Consider the following 15,817-nt stretch of genomic DNA (forward strand, 5'->3'; position numbering starts at 1 on the left):
TAGTGAAAGGGAGTTTGTTTATTCCTGCCTCTGTAAATATATCCTTTTGTATGAAGGAAGGAGGGCTTATGCACAAACAACTGGAGAAGGGAGCAGCTAGGAAGGAGAAGCTATCCAAACAAGGCTTATGAAAGTCTTTGCAGTACGGTAACACAAAACGCTGATTTGGTGCAGCTTATTCTTATGAGTTACAAAGCTGTTTCTAATGCAGGTTAGGGGTGAAACACATTTTATGTGTGGATGGCTGGGGGTGGATTCTGACTTGTTGCCTGTAAGCAGAAATCTGCATTTTGCTGATGAGCTATGTGGATATTTCTTACCCTGTAGAGAACAGAATCAAATCTGCTCACAAAAGCCAAGGCTGTACTTCATGTCTGTGAGGGTGAGACTGATCCTCCCACACAACATTTCATTGGCCTCCTGGGCAATGAATTTTAGCGGTTTACTTGTTTTTTTCTTTCCCTTCTGCCTTCCCCGTCCCAAGAGCAGCAGGGTGCAAGGCAGGTCTGTGTGCTCCAGGGCTGTGCCTGGGCTTACAGCTGTGGCTGCAGCACAAGCTTGCAGTGACCCCAGCAATTCCTGTTACAAAGAACGCTTGCAGCCTCTGCTGTGAGAAATCCTCAGACCTCCCTTGTTCAGAGTAGACTCTGAGGGCTCTGCAGCCAGCAGAAGTATGTTTTCTTCATCCGGTGGAAATCTGTTGGCTTTGGCCTGAGATGCAAGACATTAAGAACATGCAGCCCCGAGGGTCCCTTCTTGAGGAGCATAGGATGCTAGAAGCAAGGGCATGAAGTATGCCATGAGGCACCTATAGGAGAACCTGTCCTTGTTCTGTGACCCTGTTACTGATGTGCTTGCTCTGAGTAGGAAAGAAGAATTGGACTCCACCTTTCTTCAGCTACTGGCAGACCTTGCCCATGGGATCAGATAACCTCGGGCAACACACAGGGCGGGAGTCTGCAGCCTTCCTAAGCTCATGAGGCTGGAGATCCACCAGTCTTCGGCTTTCCTGATTATTCCTGCCTGTGATCCAGCAAAATATTTCCTTCTTGCAACTTCACTGGCAGAGTGACTGTGTGCTGCTGGCTGCTGTGGGTTGTTTCATGGCTTTGCATGGCAGTTATTTCTCTGTTACTGTGCTGAGATTTCTGACTTAACCTCCAGACAATGATTATAGAATCATAGAACAGTTTGGGTTGGAAGGGAACATAAAGATCATCTAGTTCCAACCCCCTGCCTTTGCAGGGGGGCAGTGGCAGTGTAAATCACATAAACTTCATTTTCACATCTGTTCTAAAGAGGCTATTTTGTAATATTGCTACAAAAGAGGTTACAAAAGTGAGCACTGAAACTTTAAAATAAATAACTGGGGCTTTTTTGTATATATATTATTTATGATTTCCTATGTGGCCTCAATGTGATATTTTGGGCATTTACTTTGTGACACAATGCAGTAAGAGCTGGATTTCTTCCAGAGGATCCCTGCCACATATGCAGAAGGGACATGAAGAGAGCAGACGAAATCTAGGTTTTACCAGGAGGCATAAATCTGTCTTTAACTCCTGAGTGCTTGATTTGGCAATCCAGATAACAAAGAGCTTTTAATTTATTGTCAATAAACAATTTACAAGAAGTGGTGAGGCTTGTTCTTACTGAGTTGTAAGTGCTGCACATACTGTGGCAGCTGTAAGGGAACTTCCTACATGTTACGTTCAGAGTACATCAAGTCAAGATTGCAGCATAGCCCGTTGTTTTTCTACACTAGGAAATGGATCATGTCTCAGGATATGTGGTACCCTGCTGACTGATGAACTTTGTCTTTAGCTCCAGCTTCTCGATTACAGCAAATGCACTCTTCGGTGAATTGGCGTTGGAACAAAAGTCTGCATTTCACTGGCCTTTCTCCATATAACAGAGAAAGCTGTGATGTTGTCAATCATGTAGCAAGACACACCTGAGTGATGGCTGACAGCAGAAGATGGACAGTGTCCATCTTGGTCATTTCTACCTGCTGCTTTTACAGTGATTAAGAAAAAAACAATACTGTTTTCCCCACGTGCATAGCGATGCTGAGGTAACAAAGTATGGTAGCATCTTCAGCAGTACTCTGAGATCTGTCACCCAAAGCATTAGTTGTATGGAAATAAAAACCACCAGAAGAGAAAGACTGGGAAGGAATGGAATATTTTCTGTCACAACTAACTTTGCACTTCTCTCCCTCCATCTCCTTTTTTCTCTCCCTTTTCCCTTAGGGGAAGCAGCTGGAAGACGGCAGGTCCCTACATCCCCACCAGCCTCTGAGAACAGCAGTGCAGCGCACAGCATTGGCAGCACGCAGAGCACTCCTTGTTCCAGCAGCAGTGCAACCTAACTGGGGAGAGCAACACTGAGGAACAGCATAGGAGTGCAGAGGTTCAAAGGACTGTGTGTTGCTGACATCAGCGTTTTAATGCTCTAAGTTTGGTTCCTTTATGAAAACGTGAGGATAGATTGTTCCACAGAAAAAAAGACTGATTTTCTTTTGGGGAAGCCACTATGTGCATGTGTGTGTACACGTGCACACAATGCATGGGTAAGCACAGCCTTTTGGATCTATAGCGTGTTATGCTACATGTGACAAAGCTACTAATGTTACAGTACTGCAACCTGTTCTAGGGGTCTCTTGGCCCTCAATGTGAAATCTTTGCCAGTTTGGAAAAATGCTGCTTTGTCTATATGACTCTTTTTCCCTAAACTGTCTCATTGACACAAGGTATTCATTAAGGGAATTCAAAAAGATAAGCAGAACAAAAATTATCTTAGGTCAAAAGATTTCTATTTGTCTAAACGAGAAAGCCTGAAGGTGAAATCTCTTTGATTAATAACATGTTATTACTTCAGCTATGTTAGCAACTTATGAGTAACCTTTGTTTTGTTAAGCTTACAGCTACAGCATCTCATTTGCTTTTCTGTTGTGTTTGCAGCCTCAGGTTTGTTCCAGTTATTTCTGTTTTAATGCACGTTGATTTGGTAATGGGAGAAGAGCATGCTCTAACATTCCCTTCCCTCTTTTCCAGGCCAAAGCTCTATAATAAGAGATTTTTTTTTTAATCTGCTATACCAAATATAAACACACACAAACAGTAAGATAAATAACGTTCTTGTGCACTAGTATAAATGTGTGTGTACATTTAATGGCAGTGTCCTTATACAAATAGATGTATATCTCAACATTTAGATCCAGACTTGTTATTTCAACAACTGCAAAATTAGTTGAGTGTTCCTTCCATATGTAAAACATAAAATGCATATGTATGAAACAGCAGGCACATTGGTTCACAATGGGTAGATAGAGGAGATTAAGAAAAAAAAGGTGATGGTGGTTCTACTCCTTTAGCTCCCCTCAAATTCCCTTTGAAATAAAAGATGATTTTGAGAGGGTACAGAGAATGTGCAGTAAAGCCTATTGTTTTTGTAAAATGCCACCTATGAAACTAAACTATTCTCTGAAGTATGCAGTTGTTTGTGCCAAACCATTGTATGAAGATTGCAATCCAGTAGTCCCAAAATAATGTTGAAATGCAGAAAGCACAAAAAGGTACTAATTGTCTCAGTGATTTTTTTTTTAGTGAATTGCCATAGCTTGACCTTTGACTAGATGCCAAATGAGAAGAAACAATAAGTAATTTTTAATGTGTGATTCTTTGACTGTTATGTTGCCACTTTGTAATTTTAATGTGTCCTACTGATCCTTCTCCTTTAAGGAAAAATGAGTGTTGTTTTCCTCTACAAGTGGGGTAACTAACTTTCATTAATTTCAGTAAAGATTACCTGTGTTTTGCAAGAGGAGAAGGGAATTGATTACACTAGAGTGATAGTCTGCTCTGAAGTCTGAGCTGCAGATTTCTTTTGCTGATTCTACACTTGTGCCTTGCTGATGTGAGGGTGGTCAAAGTGCAAGATATGCAATGGATGTTAAGTGCCCAGAGCTGGGTAGAAGAATATTGCTCAATTTGAACCAAATTTGTTACTAATCCTGCAAACATTCATGCCTGTGGGTAGCTACGTGCATCATCTTGATAGTACCTGAGCGTGCTCAGCTCTACAATTTACTGGTATTCTCAGAGTCTATAGAGACATCCAGTGCAGAGTTAAGCACGTGAAAAGCTTATGTTGCCATAGGTTTTATGTTACCAAGCCAATGAGTTTTCCTGGAAACATCAGCAGGAATTGTCATGCAAGTGTAGTTCTACCCATGCACAAGAGTGTGCAGGATTGGTTCTGATAAGAGGATGAAGGTGCTACCTGTGTGGTCAAAAAGAAAGTGCTTTGCCCTAACCTTCAGCAGAATGTATTGTAAAAGCATATTCTATGTGTAAAGTCTTTAAAGATGTCTTCAAAGAAGACTAGAGTCTTTAAGTTCAATCATAGCTATATTTTACTACATTAAATTTGTGTATAAAGATATATTTAAATGTTTTAGATAAATGTAAGTTACTCTATATGAAATGTTTAATTTCAGTTACTGTGAAATTTACATACTCTGTAAATTCTTTCCTTGTTTTAACCCTTTCCTTCAGATATTTTATTGAGTAGTTTCTCATAAGAAGTTTTAAATTTGGTTGTTGGGAGGGATGGGTGAAAAACTTCTATGTAAAATAGATAACTATATTTTTGAGGGAAATGTGCTGCATTAAGAATGTTTTTATAAAAAAATACTCTAATTTTAAAATGATGTAGAGATTTATATTTACTGTTGGATAAACCAAAAATATATAAAGTTCAAAGATTCAGTTTATTGGCTTTGATTTCAAATATTTTAATTAACTGAACTTAGTGTACTTAGCTGTTTAATTCAGAAATTTTAATCGATCTGAATTAATTGGCTATTGGAGATTACCAAAAATACATGTAATTCTTCAGCAGATGGAAGAGGCATTTCTGATTCAAGAGAGAGAGGGAACTAAAATGGGCGTTCCAAGTTAATAGCTTTATTACAGAAACCGATAGTACTTTCCAGCTATTAAGTTGCCTGTGATTCAGAGTACTGATACACCTGTAAGCTCTGCTTTTGTAACAGCTATTCATGTCTACTGCAAGTCTCTGTGTTTGGTGTGGCAAGCTATCTGAATATGTAACTGCAAAGTCACTCATTCTCAATGCAATTGAAGCTGGGCTTGTCACACTGAATTTCATGTGGCAAACGTCTGCCTGTTGTGGAAAGCCACCGGGACATCTGTGTACTACTGATGTCCCAGCACACGCCTTTAAAGCAGGGCTTCAGGGGGCTGCCCGCGTGCTGGCTCATCACAGTAGCAACTTTTAGCCTAATCAAATTCACTCCAAAGGAACTTCTTATGCAACAATGGGAGGACTGGGTTTAAAAGGGACACCTTTTCTCTGAAAGCTATCAGTAACATACTTAAACTCCAAACCATACTGCTTGTTGTGACATTCGCTGCCTAATCACTAACCTGTTAGAGCCTCTGGTGTTGGACATTACTATATTGATGTTTCAAGAAGTCAGAGCTTTCTGTGTTAGAATGTTTTCGTAGTGTTTCCCGCATGGAAATGGATTTTCCAAAATGTCTGTAGATGTCGATGATTGTAAACGTTCCCCTGCCTTTTTCTAACCATTTCTTGTATGTATGTATGTACCATTCTTTCTGTTACGTATATCTACCTCACGCTTCACAAGAAGACTGTACTGTTGGTTGTGCTGACAGCCCTTCCTGTGAGGTGACTGATCTGCCATCTTGTTGTTTGTCATTTTGGGGATGTTCATGAAGTTAACCATATTTCGCTGCCATGTACCTACCAGTTCCACACAGTATTCTCACCTTTAAATAGATAAGTATATTTCTTTAGGATCCAAATGCCAGATTTTTTTTAAAATCCAAGAACATTAGAAATGTACTTGCTAATACCTGTGGCCAGTCAGAACATCCCATTTGTACTACACTTTATGTTCAGTATTTCAGAGACTTGTGGAAAGTGCTTAGTTGTAAAGTTTTGATAACCACAGTTTCCTGTCATCTTAGTCTCTTGTGCACAATAAAGTATATATCAGTTTATTAACAGTTGATGCTGTGATTGATTTATTTGAAGCAACTAATATCAACAAACTGTGAAAAACAGTTGATTGAGATCTGTGTTGCTGCCTGTTTCCTCCTCTTCCATAAACTTCAGTGAAAATTGTGGTTAAGGCAGGATTTGATTTTGTCATATTTTTCTTTTTCTCCTTTCTTTGTTCTTTTATTCAGTGACCTTGGTTGCCTTCTCAGTATCACGGCTGCTTGCAGAAGGCAGTAGACATATTTAGTTGATTGCTGCCATTTTTCACCCCAAGTCCAAAGTTTGGATCCTGCAGGTGTTTGGTTGTTGTATATTGTGACATGTCCCAAGTCCTATTTTGCACAAGGCCTGGCTTGAGAACAGCCAAAATCAAGAGTCAGCTGAGAGTCCTCCATCTGAAGCAGCAGAGTTTCCTTGGTCTGTTGTACACTTAACTGCAAGTACACTGGACATGAACAAACAAGACCGAGCTGTATTTTCATTACTGAGGGGTCGTGCTCTGTTAGAGCAGATAGCTTGGTCAGTTGCCAGCAGGGCAAGGATTTGGATGTTTACTATCCTAGTTATTGCTTTGTTTCCTGTATTTCATGTGCAAAATATTCTTTATGGGCAGTCTGGGGGAGCCGGCCTCAGCTGTATTTCCTTGGGTTATTCAAAGGTTATGGCTATTAACTCACAAAGTGAAGCTCCCTAAAAAAGGAATTCCAAATGTTTGATGTTTGTTTTTAAATATCAGGATTCTTTCAGTACAGAGAAGACTATTAATTAGAAGCAATCATAAGTCATAGGCAACCTGTAAGCTTAACTCCCAAAGGTGCAGTAGATTTATTGCTTCTTAGCAGCCATATATCAGTTTCTGAATTAAGACTTTTTTTTCTCTTTGGAACTGAGTTATCTGGAGCTGACAGCGTAAAGATACTGGAGTTGTTCTTCACCTTCATCTTTAAGATTTACATTTTGACTGAAATGTGGTGCAAATATATGATCAATCTCTTATGTGGGGATTTAATTTTAACATGTAATACCCAACAAATTATGATACAATATTGAGCTTCTATACATGAGCTTCTGTACATTAAGAATCAAGTCTTACCATATTATAAAGTATTGGTGTTGTTGGAATTTGTTTCTGACAGACCTTTGTGAGTGAAACAAACATCTGGGAACATCAAAAAAATACCAAGTGCCAATTTCATGAAAAACACAGTCCAGATCCTTTCTATTTTAAACAGAATTAAATTTATCACAGCATTCCTTCCAACACAATATAAAAGGAAAAGGAGCCAATATTTTTGATACCTTTTCATAGTTGTCACTTTGTAGTTGTAAAACAGATATTTATGGGGCTGAAAGTCTGTTTGCAGCTTAGATTTCATACTGCAATCCCAGTCCTTCAGCCCAAGAGCAGACCTCGTGAACCTATATGCATTTACAGTTGGAATTCTTTGTATAAGAAAGATCAAATTACATCACTTCACCTACCCAAAGGAGGTAGCAGTTGAAATTACATTTCTGTAGATTCTCACTCACTGGGAGCCATAAGGGACTCACTGCTATGTGTACGGAAGGCACTGCATACTGGGGTGCCATCAGGCCCACCGTGCCCCAAGGCCTGCTTGTCTGGTGTTCGGTCCTGCACAGTGCTGAGTTCTACATTGTTTGGGAACAGCACGAAGAGGAGATGGTTTGCAGAGCTGAAAAAGAAAAGCAGCACGAAACTGTTACTCTTGCACTTTTTAAAAATGACAGCTCTTTTTCCATCCAATTATTTTGGCATGGATATAAGAAAAATTGGTTAAAAAATGTTTGGGTGGAGTCTCCTTTTGCTCAGCTGTTACTTATTGCTGCTTGTAAACTGCCTAAGTCAGTTCTAGTAAGGAACATACTGTACTTGCAAAAACTGGTATTTTGAAGATCGTAACTGAGTGTTAAGCTGAGAAAGCTGATGGTATTTATAAGTACCTCAGCAAACTTGATCTACATTTTGTCAGTCTTGTGAGTTTTTAATGGTGTTCCAGTTAAAGTCAAAATGCAGTTTCTGTAAGGGACTGTTGTGTTCACAGTTCACAGAGCGTTTACCTTCCTGATTTTCTTTATGAATGGAGTGAAAGGGTCAGCAAGTTTTTGTTCTGTCCTTCAGCACAAATAGGTACGTACCTTGCAGTAACAAGAATTAGGGATGCTGGAAAATCTTTGTTCTGAACTGTATTATTAGTGATCTCTGATCCCCAAAGTGATTAGTAAATTACCCGTTAAGCATGGAAAACAAATAGGAAGATTGCAAGGATCATATGTGCAGAGTGTTTCCATCAGGTATATTTAAGATTTCACAGGATTTTTGAGTGGGAAAGCACATAATGGAAAGTTTAAATCACTGGCAGGGACCGATAAAATATCCTGAAGGAAGCAGTTGGAAAGCATCTGGAAACACAGCACTGAAGGCTGGTGTGGCGCAGCAGGCTGACGGGCGCTGCTGGCCCTCCCGTGGTCGCAGGCAGAGCATGGTGAGAGCCCTGGCCTGCAGGCCACGCTGCTATTGCCAGAAATTCACTTCTACAGATGACTGGGCATCAGCAATCCAAGTAGGGTTATTACTGACAGGTCTTGTGATGTTAACTTTGGGGTACATCTGGGCTTGCAATAAGCTCTTTATTAACAGATGCTTGCTTTTTCAGACATCCTTTTTTTTTTTTACGTAAGCCAAGCAGCTCTGAGCGCCTGTCTTTGCTTCAGGAAACAGGACTGTAAGATATAAATAAAGCCCACTAGGAATCACTAACTCAAATGACAAACTGAGGTGCTGGCATGCTGGCTGGATGGTGAATGTTCGCATTGTGAGGAGGCGGACAGATGAAGCTCTACTCCTGCTTTCTGGGTAAGTTCTCAACTGCTGAAAACTGTGCTTAGGAATCCAAAATACCAACCTCTGTCATGCATGAAAGTGAGCTTGTCCCTGTCTGTGTCACTCCTGCTGAAGCAAGATGGGCGGCCCTCAGGGCATGCAGTGAGCAGGGTTCCTCCAGCTGGACCCTCAGAGTCTGTCAGGCAGCCCAAAATGGCGGCACAGGGCCCAGCACCGCCCCAGAGGACTTTGCGGTGGCGCCCGGACAAAGCAAGAGGGCAGATGGCTGCCAGCAGAGGCAACTGGGGTATGCAGCATCGCTTGGAGATGGCTCCTCAGAGGAAGAAGGTCTTGGAAAGAGTCTTGTAAGAGTGCAAACATGGCAAACTGGGAAAATGGAATGGGAGAGCATGAGGTGGAGCTGTTGTGAATGGTTTTTGACTAATTGCTGCTGAGTTGTGTGGGGATTGATCTGGGTCCCCACTCCTTCTCTCTGTACATTTCTGTGGTGCAAAAGGCACCAGCATGGTCTGGGGCTCTGTTCAAAAACCAGACTTTCCCTCACTCTTCTGCTTCAAGTGGGAGAAAACCCAACAGTGGGTCCTGATTAAAGACTTCAGACCCACTCCCAGTCCCTCACAAGAGGTTATCGGTCAGCTCCAAAAGGAACAGGACCAGATACAGGACAACACAAACACGTATCTGAAGAGAAAGGTGAAGATAAAGGCACCAGCTAAGCTGGTGATGCCTTAAGTGTGATGGTGTGAGAAGGGATGTCATTAATTGAGGACAGAAATAGGAGAAGATCTGCAATGAGGTTATTGTTTGAGAGGGAAAGTTGAATCAATGTGTTGATTATGAGATTAATGGAGAATGCTGGTTCTGTCTGGACAGCATGTCATACTCTGTATGACACTCTTTATCGCATTACAAAGCTATTGTAAGTACACCCATGTTTTTGCTGGCACTACTCACTTAATTTTTCTGTATTTTCCCTGAAATGTGTGTCCCTGAAGTGAGACGTGTTTTCTAGATGTTAGACAACAAGGGTCTGTCATAAACTGAGAGGTTCTTGCTGGCCACTGGCCTCTCCCCTGTCCCTGGGGCTGCCTGCCAAGGAGGTCACAGGTAATCTCCAGCCTAGCTCTGGCATGGCATTGTGTGCAATTGATTTTGTCTAATGGTAGGAGAAAGGTTATGCCAAGCTAATGATTGCTCTGTTGCATTCTTTTGTAAACTTTTGCTTATGGCATTACTGTTCCATTCAAAGGAAAAGGCAAAAGAGCTTAAATTAAAAATTACATAATAGGCTGAGAATACCCGTGTTGGAAGTCAGATCTCATACTTCTTAGTCAACAGCTGGTTAAACAGTTGTAAACCAATGACAAGTTTGTTATTTTCTCTTTTAGAAGTTGCAAGAAAGCTTAATTACTGTGTTGGTGGCGTTTCTTTTAGAGTAATGATAAATAACACGGTTCTGTGGGACCCAGCTTCAATTTTATAGTATTTCTATGCTTTTATTGACCAAGAACAAAACTGATATCAAAAAGCTATCCATTCATACAGCTCTGTTTTCAAATATAAGTGTCTGTGAGTATATAAGCCTGTATTATTACATCTAGTAATGGGAGAGCTCAAAATGGAAAATACCAACATGTATCATAGAGAGTAAATGCATGTGGATATGAATAGTCCTGAAAGCATCTGGAGTATGCAGGCCAGTGCTCCTGCTAACAAGTTTTCTACATCTGGAAGTTATGATTCCTTGCTGCGCTCACTTTTCAAATCTCAAAGCGATGGGCTGTCCTGGCTTAGAGCAAGAAGGTGGGGAGCCACCAGCCTGTACTTCCTCCTCTACCACAGGATCTCCTGGAGCCCTGCACCTTCCCTGTCTCCCTGGTGAGCACAGGAGAGGTCCTACAGCAGTTCTAAGATCAGCTGGGATCAGCGGATGACCTTGAAGTCCTATAGCTGAATGGAAATGAATTGGAATGATGGATTCTCAGAGGCTGCATTTGTCGGTGGAGCTGGTGTAAAAACAACAGTGATGTAAATTTCTTATGACTCAGCAAAGGTAATAGTTACATGGAAGAGGTTGGAGGAGGTCAGGGCACTGCCACACAGGTGTGCAGCCTCTGTCTGTAGCTGGGATAATGACATGTTGCATAGAGCTTTCAAAGTTGGATGAGGATTTTTGACAGCATTGAAAGAAAGCTGGAGGCACATGCCAGTACCCAGCATCAATGCCACCTCTGCAGAAAAACAGTTTGCTGTTACTCAGAGACAGTTTGTCATTTTTAGAGCAAACTAAAGGCCATGTTGTCAGCTGGTATAAACCAGCTCCCTCCTTTAACTTCAGTCAAATTGTGTCTGTTTACAACAGCAGAGAATCTCTCAAGTGCCTAAGCTTCTCTGTAGCACCAAATAACAGCAGTATGAGGTGGCAAACAGCCAGTTTGAACAGCTGCCAATGCAATTCTGATCCAAAAATGATTCCTTGAACCCCAGCATTCCCCTCCCCCCTCAGACTTCTATTGAAAGCAGGACTTACTCCCTGGTCTCTGTAGCCATACTTCCCCAAACCCCAGTTCATACCCCACCCACTTCTGCAGCCATCTGAGTTTTGTTCTGCAGCAGTAACACCTTTTTTCACAGCTCCAATCAGCAACACAAGCTCTTATTTCAAAATGAAGTTGTGAGTATTAAAGCATCAGAGCTATTCAGGCCTCAGTGAATTGTACAGGTTTTATTGAAAAGCCCCCAGAGAAGATTGAAGCAGGTGTTCTGGGCAGTGTGCATTCAAGCAGATGAATAATATGTTAATTATTTATGGAGGTATCCACAGCAAAGCCACAGGCTCTGTCTGACACTGCCGGTCTTTAGTCGCTCTGGGCCTAATTGCAACACAGAGACCAACACCCACAATCTCTTCTTTTGCTGTGGAACGCAGAGCTTTCCCATCCAAATGCACAGTGATGTACGTGACAAGTTGTTGTCCTGGGGCAAGCTGTGCAAGTCCCTGTCACGTGGAGAATTGCTTCCAGCAGTGCTGCTGCCTTTGTGTGTCCTCAAGGCAGCGTTGGGTCTTGGCCTCTAAGGGAAGTGCTGGTGTTAGTCACACGTGAGTCATCTGTGACTGTCCCACCCGCTGTGAACTCTATTCACAGAGCCTGTTTCCAGATGTTTGTAACTAGAAATTGCTTTAAAGCGTGTCCACACGCTATAGCTGCTTAACCACTCCTTGTACCCATGAAGCGTAAAAGCCGTTTCAGTGACCCATCTTTCCAGGAAGGTTCCTTTCTCTTTTTCCCTTCCAGCTTCTTGCCCCTCCTGCACCAAACATGGTCTGTCCACACCTCTGAGCATCCATTTTGGACAAGCAAGCATATCCCTAGTTTGACACTATTGTCTGGAAGTAAAGTGAGTTTGAAAAGTGGATAATCTCATGGGAGAAGTAGCACGTGGTGAAGTCAACTAATAAATGGCATTGAGCTCTTTGGTGTGAAAGAGATACTTCCAGAAAACGGTCTGCAGACAACGGATTGGCCACAGCTTGTGTTCAGAACTCACCAAATGCCTCAGAACAGCAACCACGGCAGTAAAACCACACACTGCTCTCAGGCAAGGGGGGAACGGGAGGAAGGGGAAGAAAGGCTGTACAGGCAGCATACATTGGTTAGTTGAACTCTTTGGGTAAGATTTTAAGTCTGTGGAGAGAAATTACTGCCCAGATCTATAAATACATACATATGAAGCTGTTCCACAGTGCCAAAAAACATTTCTAAAGGAAAGAAAATAATTCTTTTATCAGTCATAAAATTCAAGGGAATTGTACGCCCTCCATGTATCACAGGCTGCACTTTCAGCACATGGTGATTCACTGTCCATTACAGCAGGATGCTCCTCAGCAGCTGACACACATGCACTGGCACAGATGCTGGCAGAGGTCAGCACCATGTGGGCTTCCAATGGGGACCTGACGAAGTCTTTCAGCAGGAATCTCACATCTTCCCTGGATCTTGGCTTTATTCTCCTAAAGACCTCTAGAGCTAAAACAAAGCCCATTTTGATGATCTATTGAATTGCAACACACCCTGTTATGCCTCTCCTGTGGACTCAGACATGTACACATCAATAAAAACTTTCAACTGGTGGTAATTAAGAAGAAAATTTCTCCATGGCAGTGTTTTTTCTCCAACATTCCCTTCAGGTGAGAATGAGCAGGTAACGCATTCAAATAAACAAGAGAAATTAAGAAGGAAAAAGCTATGGCCAGAAGTTCTCTTCTCTGTGTGGAACTTATCCAGGATGACTTCCTGGAAAGGAAGTGAGATGAGACATTAAGATGTCCCAGCACCAGAGCTGGCTTGGAGACTGAGTGTCTGCAAGCTGACCCCAGCTGCCTGTACTTAGGGCTGCTTCCATTTTCCTGAGCTTTTATACTTCAGCAGTACATTAATATGTAAATCTGTATCTTCCTGATTCTGAGCTCTGAGGAATTCCCCAGGACCGCTGCAGAGGAATAGCACTGTGCACTGATGCCTGAGCTGGGTCGGGGGGAAAAATGCTGATGTACGCCGCCAGGTGGGACAGGACACAGCGTAGCTGGTGCTGACTGCCCTCTGTGCTCCACCAAGTCAATTTCAGAGGCCTGCAGGCTGCCCAGAGTCCTGCTGTCAGCTTACCAGCACCCATCGGGAGCCTGTGCAAATGGTTTCTCATCCACTTCAAGTGGATGAACGTGAGATAACTTTATTTTAAAACATAACGGAGTGCCAGCTTTCTAACAGAGGTGATGGTGCTAACATACAGGAAATTAAATACATTGTGTTTTGCATTTTTTCCTCGTTGAGTTGGCAGCTTCAAAAGAGTGCGTTATTAATGCTGAAATCTAAGAAATGTTGGCTTGCTTAAAATACTGCTGGTTTGAAACAATGTTGTTTAAATGTTGCTGACCTAAGGATTTTCTTTGACGCTTACTCTTATTTCTTTTGGATATGCTTTGCTATTTATCTAAGCAACTCTGGTTGTTGAATGAGGTTTCAAGAGACAAGGTAAATAGAGGAAAGAAATCAATACAAGCAAGCACAAATAGGTTTTTCTATCACATCCATGCTTCCTTCACATTACAGCACTGAAACTATGAGAATGTATTGATTCAGTAAACTTTCCCATTTTTCTGAAATGCACAGGATCAAGAACACTGGTCCATACTAAAAGCCTTAGGAAGAGCATAAGATTTGTTGGCTTTGGCACGGGCACGCAGAGGCAGTCTGATATCATCAGGTTTGAAAAAGGAGGACAGCAACAGAGTGACTCAAGTACAATATAAACTCAGTTAATTTACAGCACGATCTTGGTTTTAATAAAAAGCAGGGGAATTGGTACACAGTGCTGGCAGAAAGCCTGACACAAAATCAGATTTAGCTCTAGATATCAATAAGGAAGCACAGCCAGATATTGCCATTACTAAGTATATTTATTATTGCTTAATTTTTTAAAGATGACTATATCTGTGTATTGGATATTTTTAATTTTATTTTTATTTAAGGCCAAACTGTAACTGTCTGAGGTGCTTTCTATATGGCTGTGGTGTCCTGTCAGCTCTGAGTAGAAGACTCACACGCACCAGATCACTTGCTTCTCAGTGCTTACTCACATCAGTGCTGGGTCCAAAAAGAACCAGCTGTGGATGCATCTGAGCTGTCTCTGATACAGCTCCAAGTCTGGAAAAGTGAGTTCCTCCCTCTTTATGCAGACAGTGTTGTGCAATGGTCTGACCTCACTAGACACTTTCGCTGTACAATGGAAAGTAACCTGGGTACAACATCTGCTTTAATTAGCACTGGCTTGTTTAGCCGACGAACAATTTTTTTCTGTGCTCTATCCCTTCCTGCTAGTTTTTAGTATTGATGGGATTACAAGAAACTGACTGGTACAACCATGTTTTGTGGCAGATCTCCAGGAATTAGACTGGTTGTGTCACTGCCCTACATGGAAAATCAGTGTTATGCAACTTTCTCTGTTTACAAAATGATCTGAGGAAATGTTTTAGAAGACAGATTTCCTAAAAATGTTAAATGGCACCATCAGCCAAGGTGATTAATTATTAAACCATATGGAAAATTGAATGATAAGGCAAGGAAAACCATCCAGGCACTTTGGTATGAGATGCTGTTTCCTGAAAGTGGTGGGACTGGATAGCAAGATTTCTGTCCTCATCCCTTTCCTGTTCTACGCCCTGTATCCCTTGGCTGTGTGCTGCACTTGCAGGTGGTGTTTATTGCAAAGTGCATCTAACCCCTAAGGAACCTTGACTACTTCTTCCCAACACAGAATAGACTATTTGTGCCAACTGATCTCTCCTTCTGCTTTTAGAATTACAGCTTTGCGTTAGTTTTACTTCAAGAGGATTTTACCACCTGCCTTAATTATTTCGGTATTTACAGCTCTACAACTGCTTACAGCATCTTCAGCATTGTTTGTTCTCTGTCCTTGTGCAAGTAGTGTGATGTCATATGGGAACTCCATCTCACCACTTCCCTTTCCTATTTTAGGACTCCAGCAAACACTGTAGCATTACAGAGCTATTTATTTCTTGAATCCCTACTCCATCATCAGTGACAAGAGTCCAGAATGAGAATTGACATAAGGAAACAACTAATGCATTCAGGTAGCATAGTGTTAATATTTGTGTATTGACTTCATAAAATACTGTTGCTCAGACAAGAAAATGGCCACAGTGCTGTGCTTACAGCTTCCAATGCAGGTTGACTGCAAGCTGATCTATCTTTGTGAGAAAACTGCTCTTACCTATCCTAGTTGGGAGTTGTGCCTTTACCTGTGAGGCCTCAATTATAGCCCAGAGGAATATTTCCACAACACTACTTTCCTTTGGCATCTCCTTGGAGCCCTAACTCC

General features: G+C 41.7%; 1 protein-coding gene and 1 long non-coding RNA gene across 2 annotated transcripts in view; both read left to right on the forward strand.

Moving 5' to 3' along the window:
- TGFBR3 (transforming growth factor beta receptor 3) overlaps positions 1-6,062 on the forward strand; it is a 111,656-nt gene extending 105,594 nt beyond the window's left edge. Inside the window, exon 17 of the mRNA XM_042873837.1 lies at positions 2,253-6,062. Coding sequence (XP_042729771.1) covers positions 2,253-2,371 — 119 coding nt within the window. The 3' untranslated portion in view covers positions 2,372-6,062. The remainder of the gene's footprint in view (positions 1-2,252) is intronic.
- Positions 6,063-8,905: 2,843 nt separating this feature from the next.
- The window catches only part of LOC122181324, a 49,902-nt gene continuing 42,990 nt past the window's right edge, over positions 8,906-15,817 (forward strand). The window contains exon 1 of the long non-coding RNA XR_006179397.1: positions 8,906-8,929. This is a non-coding gene — a long non-coding RNA (uncharacterized LOC122181324). The remainder of the gene's footprint in view (positions 8,930-15,817) is intronic.

This window comes from Lagopus leucura, unplaced genomic scaffold (genome assembly GCF_019238085.1).
Source record: "Lagopus leucura isolate 7727_CA_CO unplaced genomic scaffold, USGS_WTPT01 Super-Scaffold_100009, whole genome shotgun sequence".
In the NCBI taxonomy this organism is placed as follows: Eukaryota; Metazoa; Chordata; class Aves; order Galliformes; family Phasianidae; genus Lagopus; species Lagopus leucura.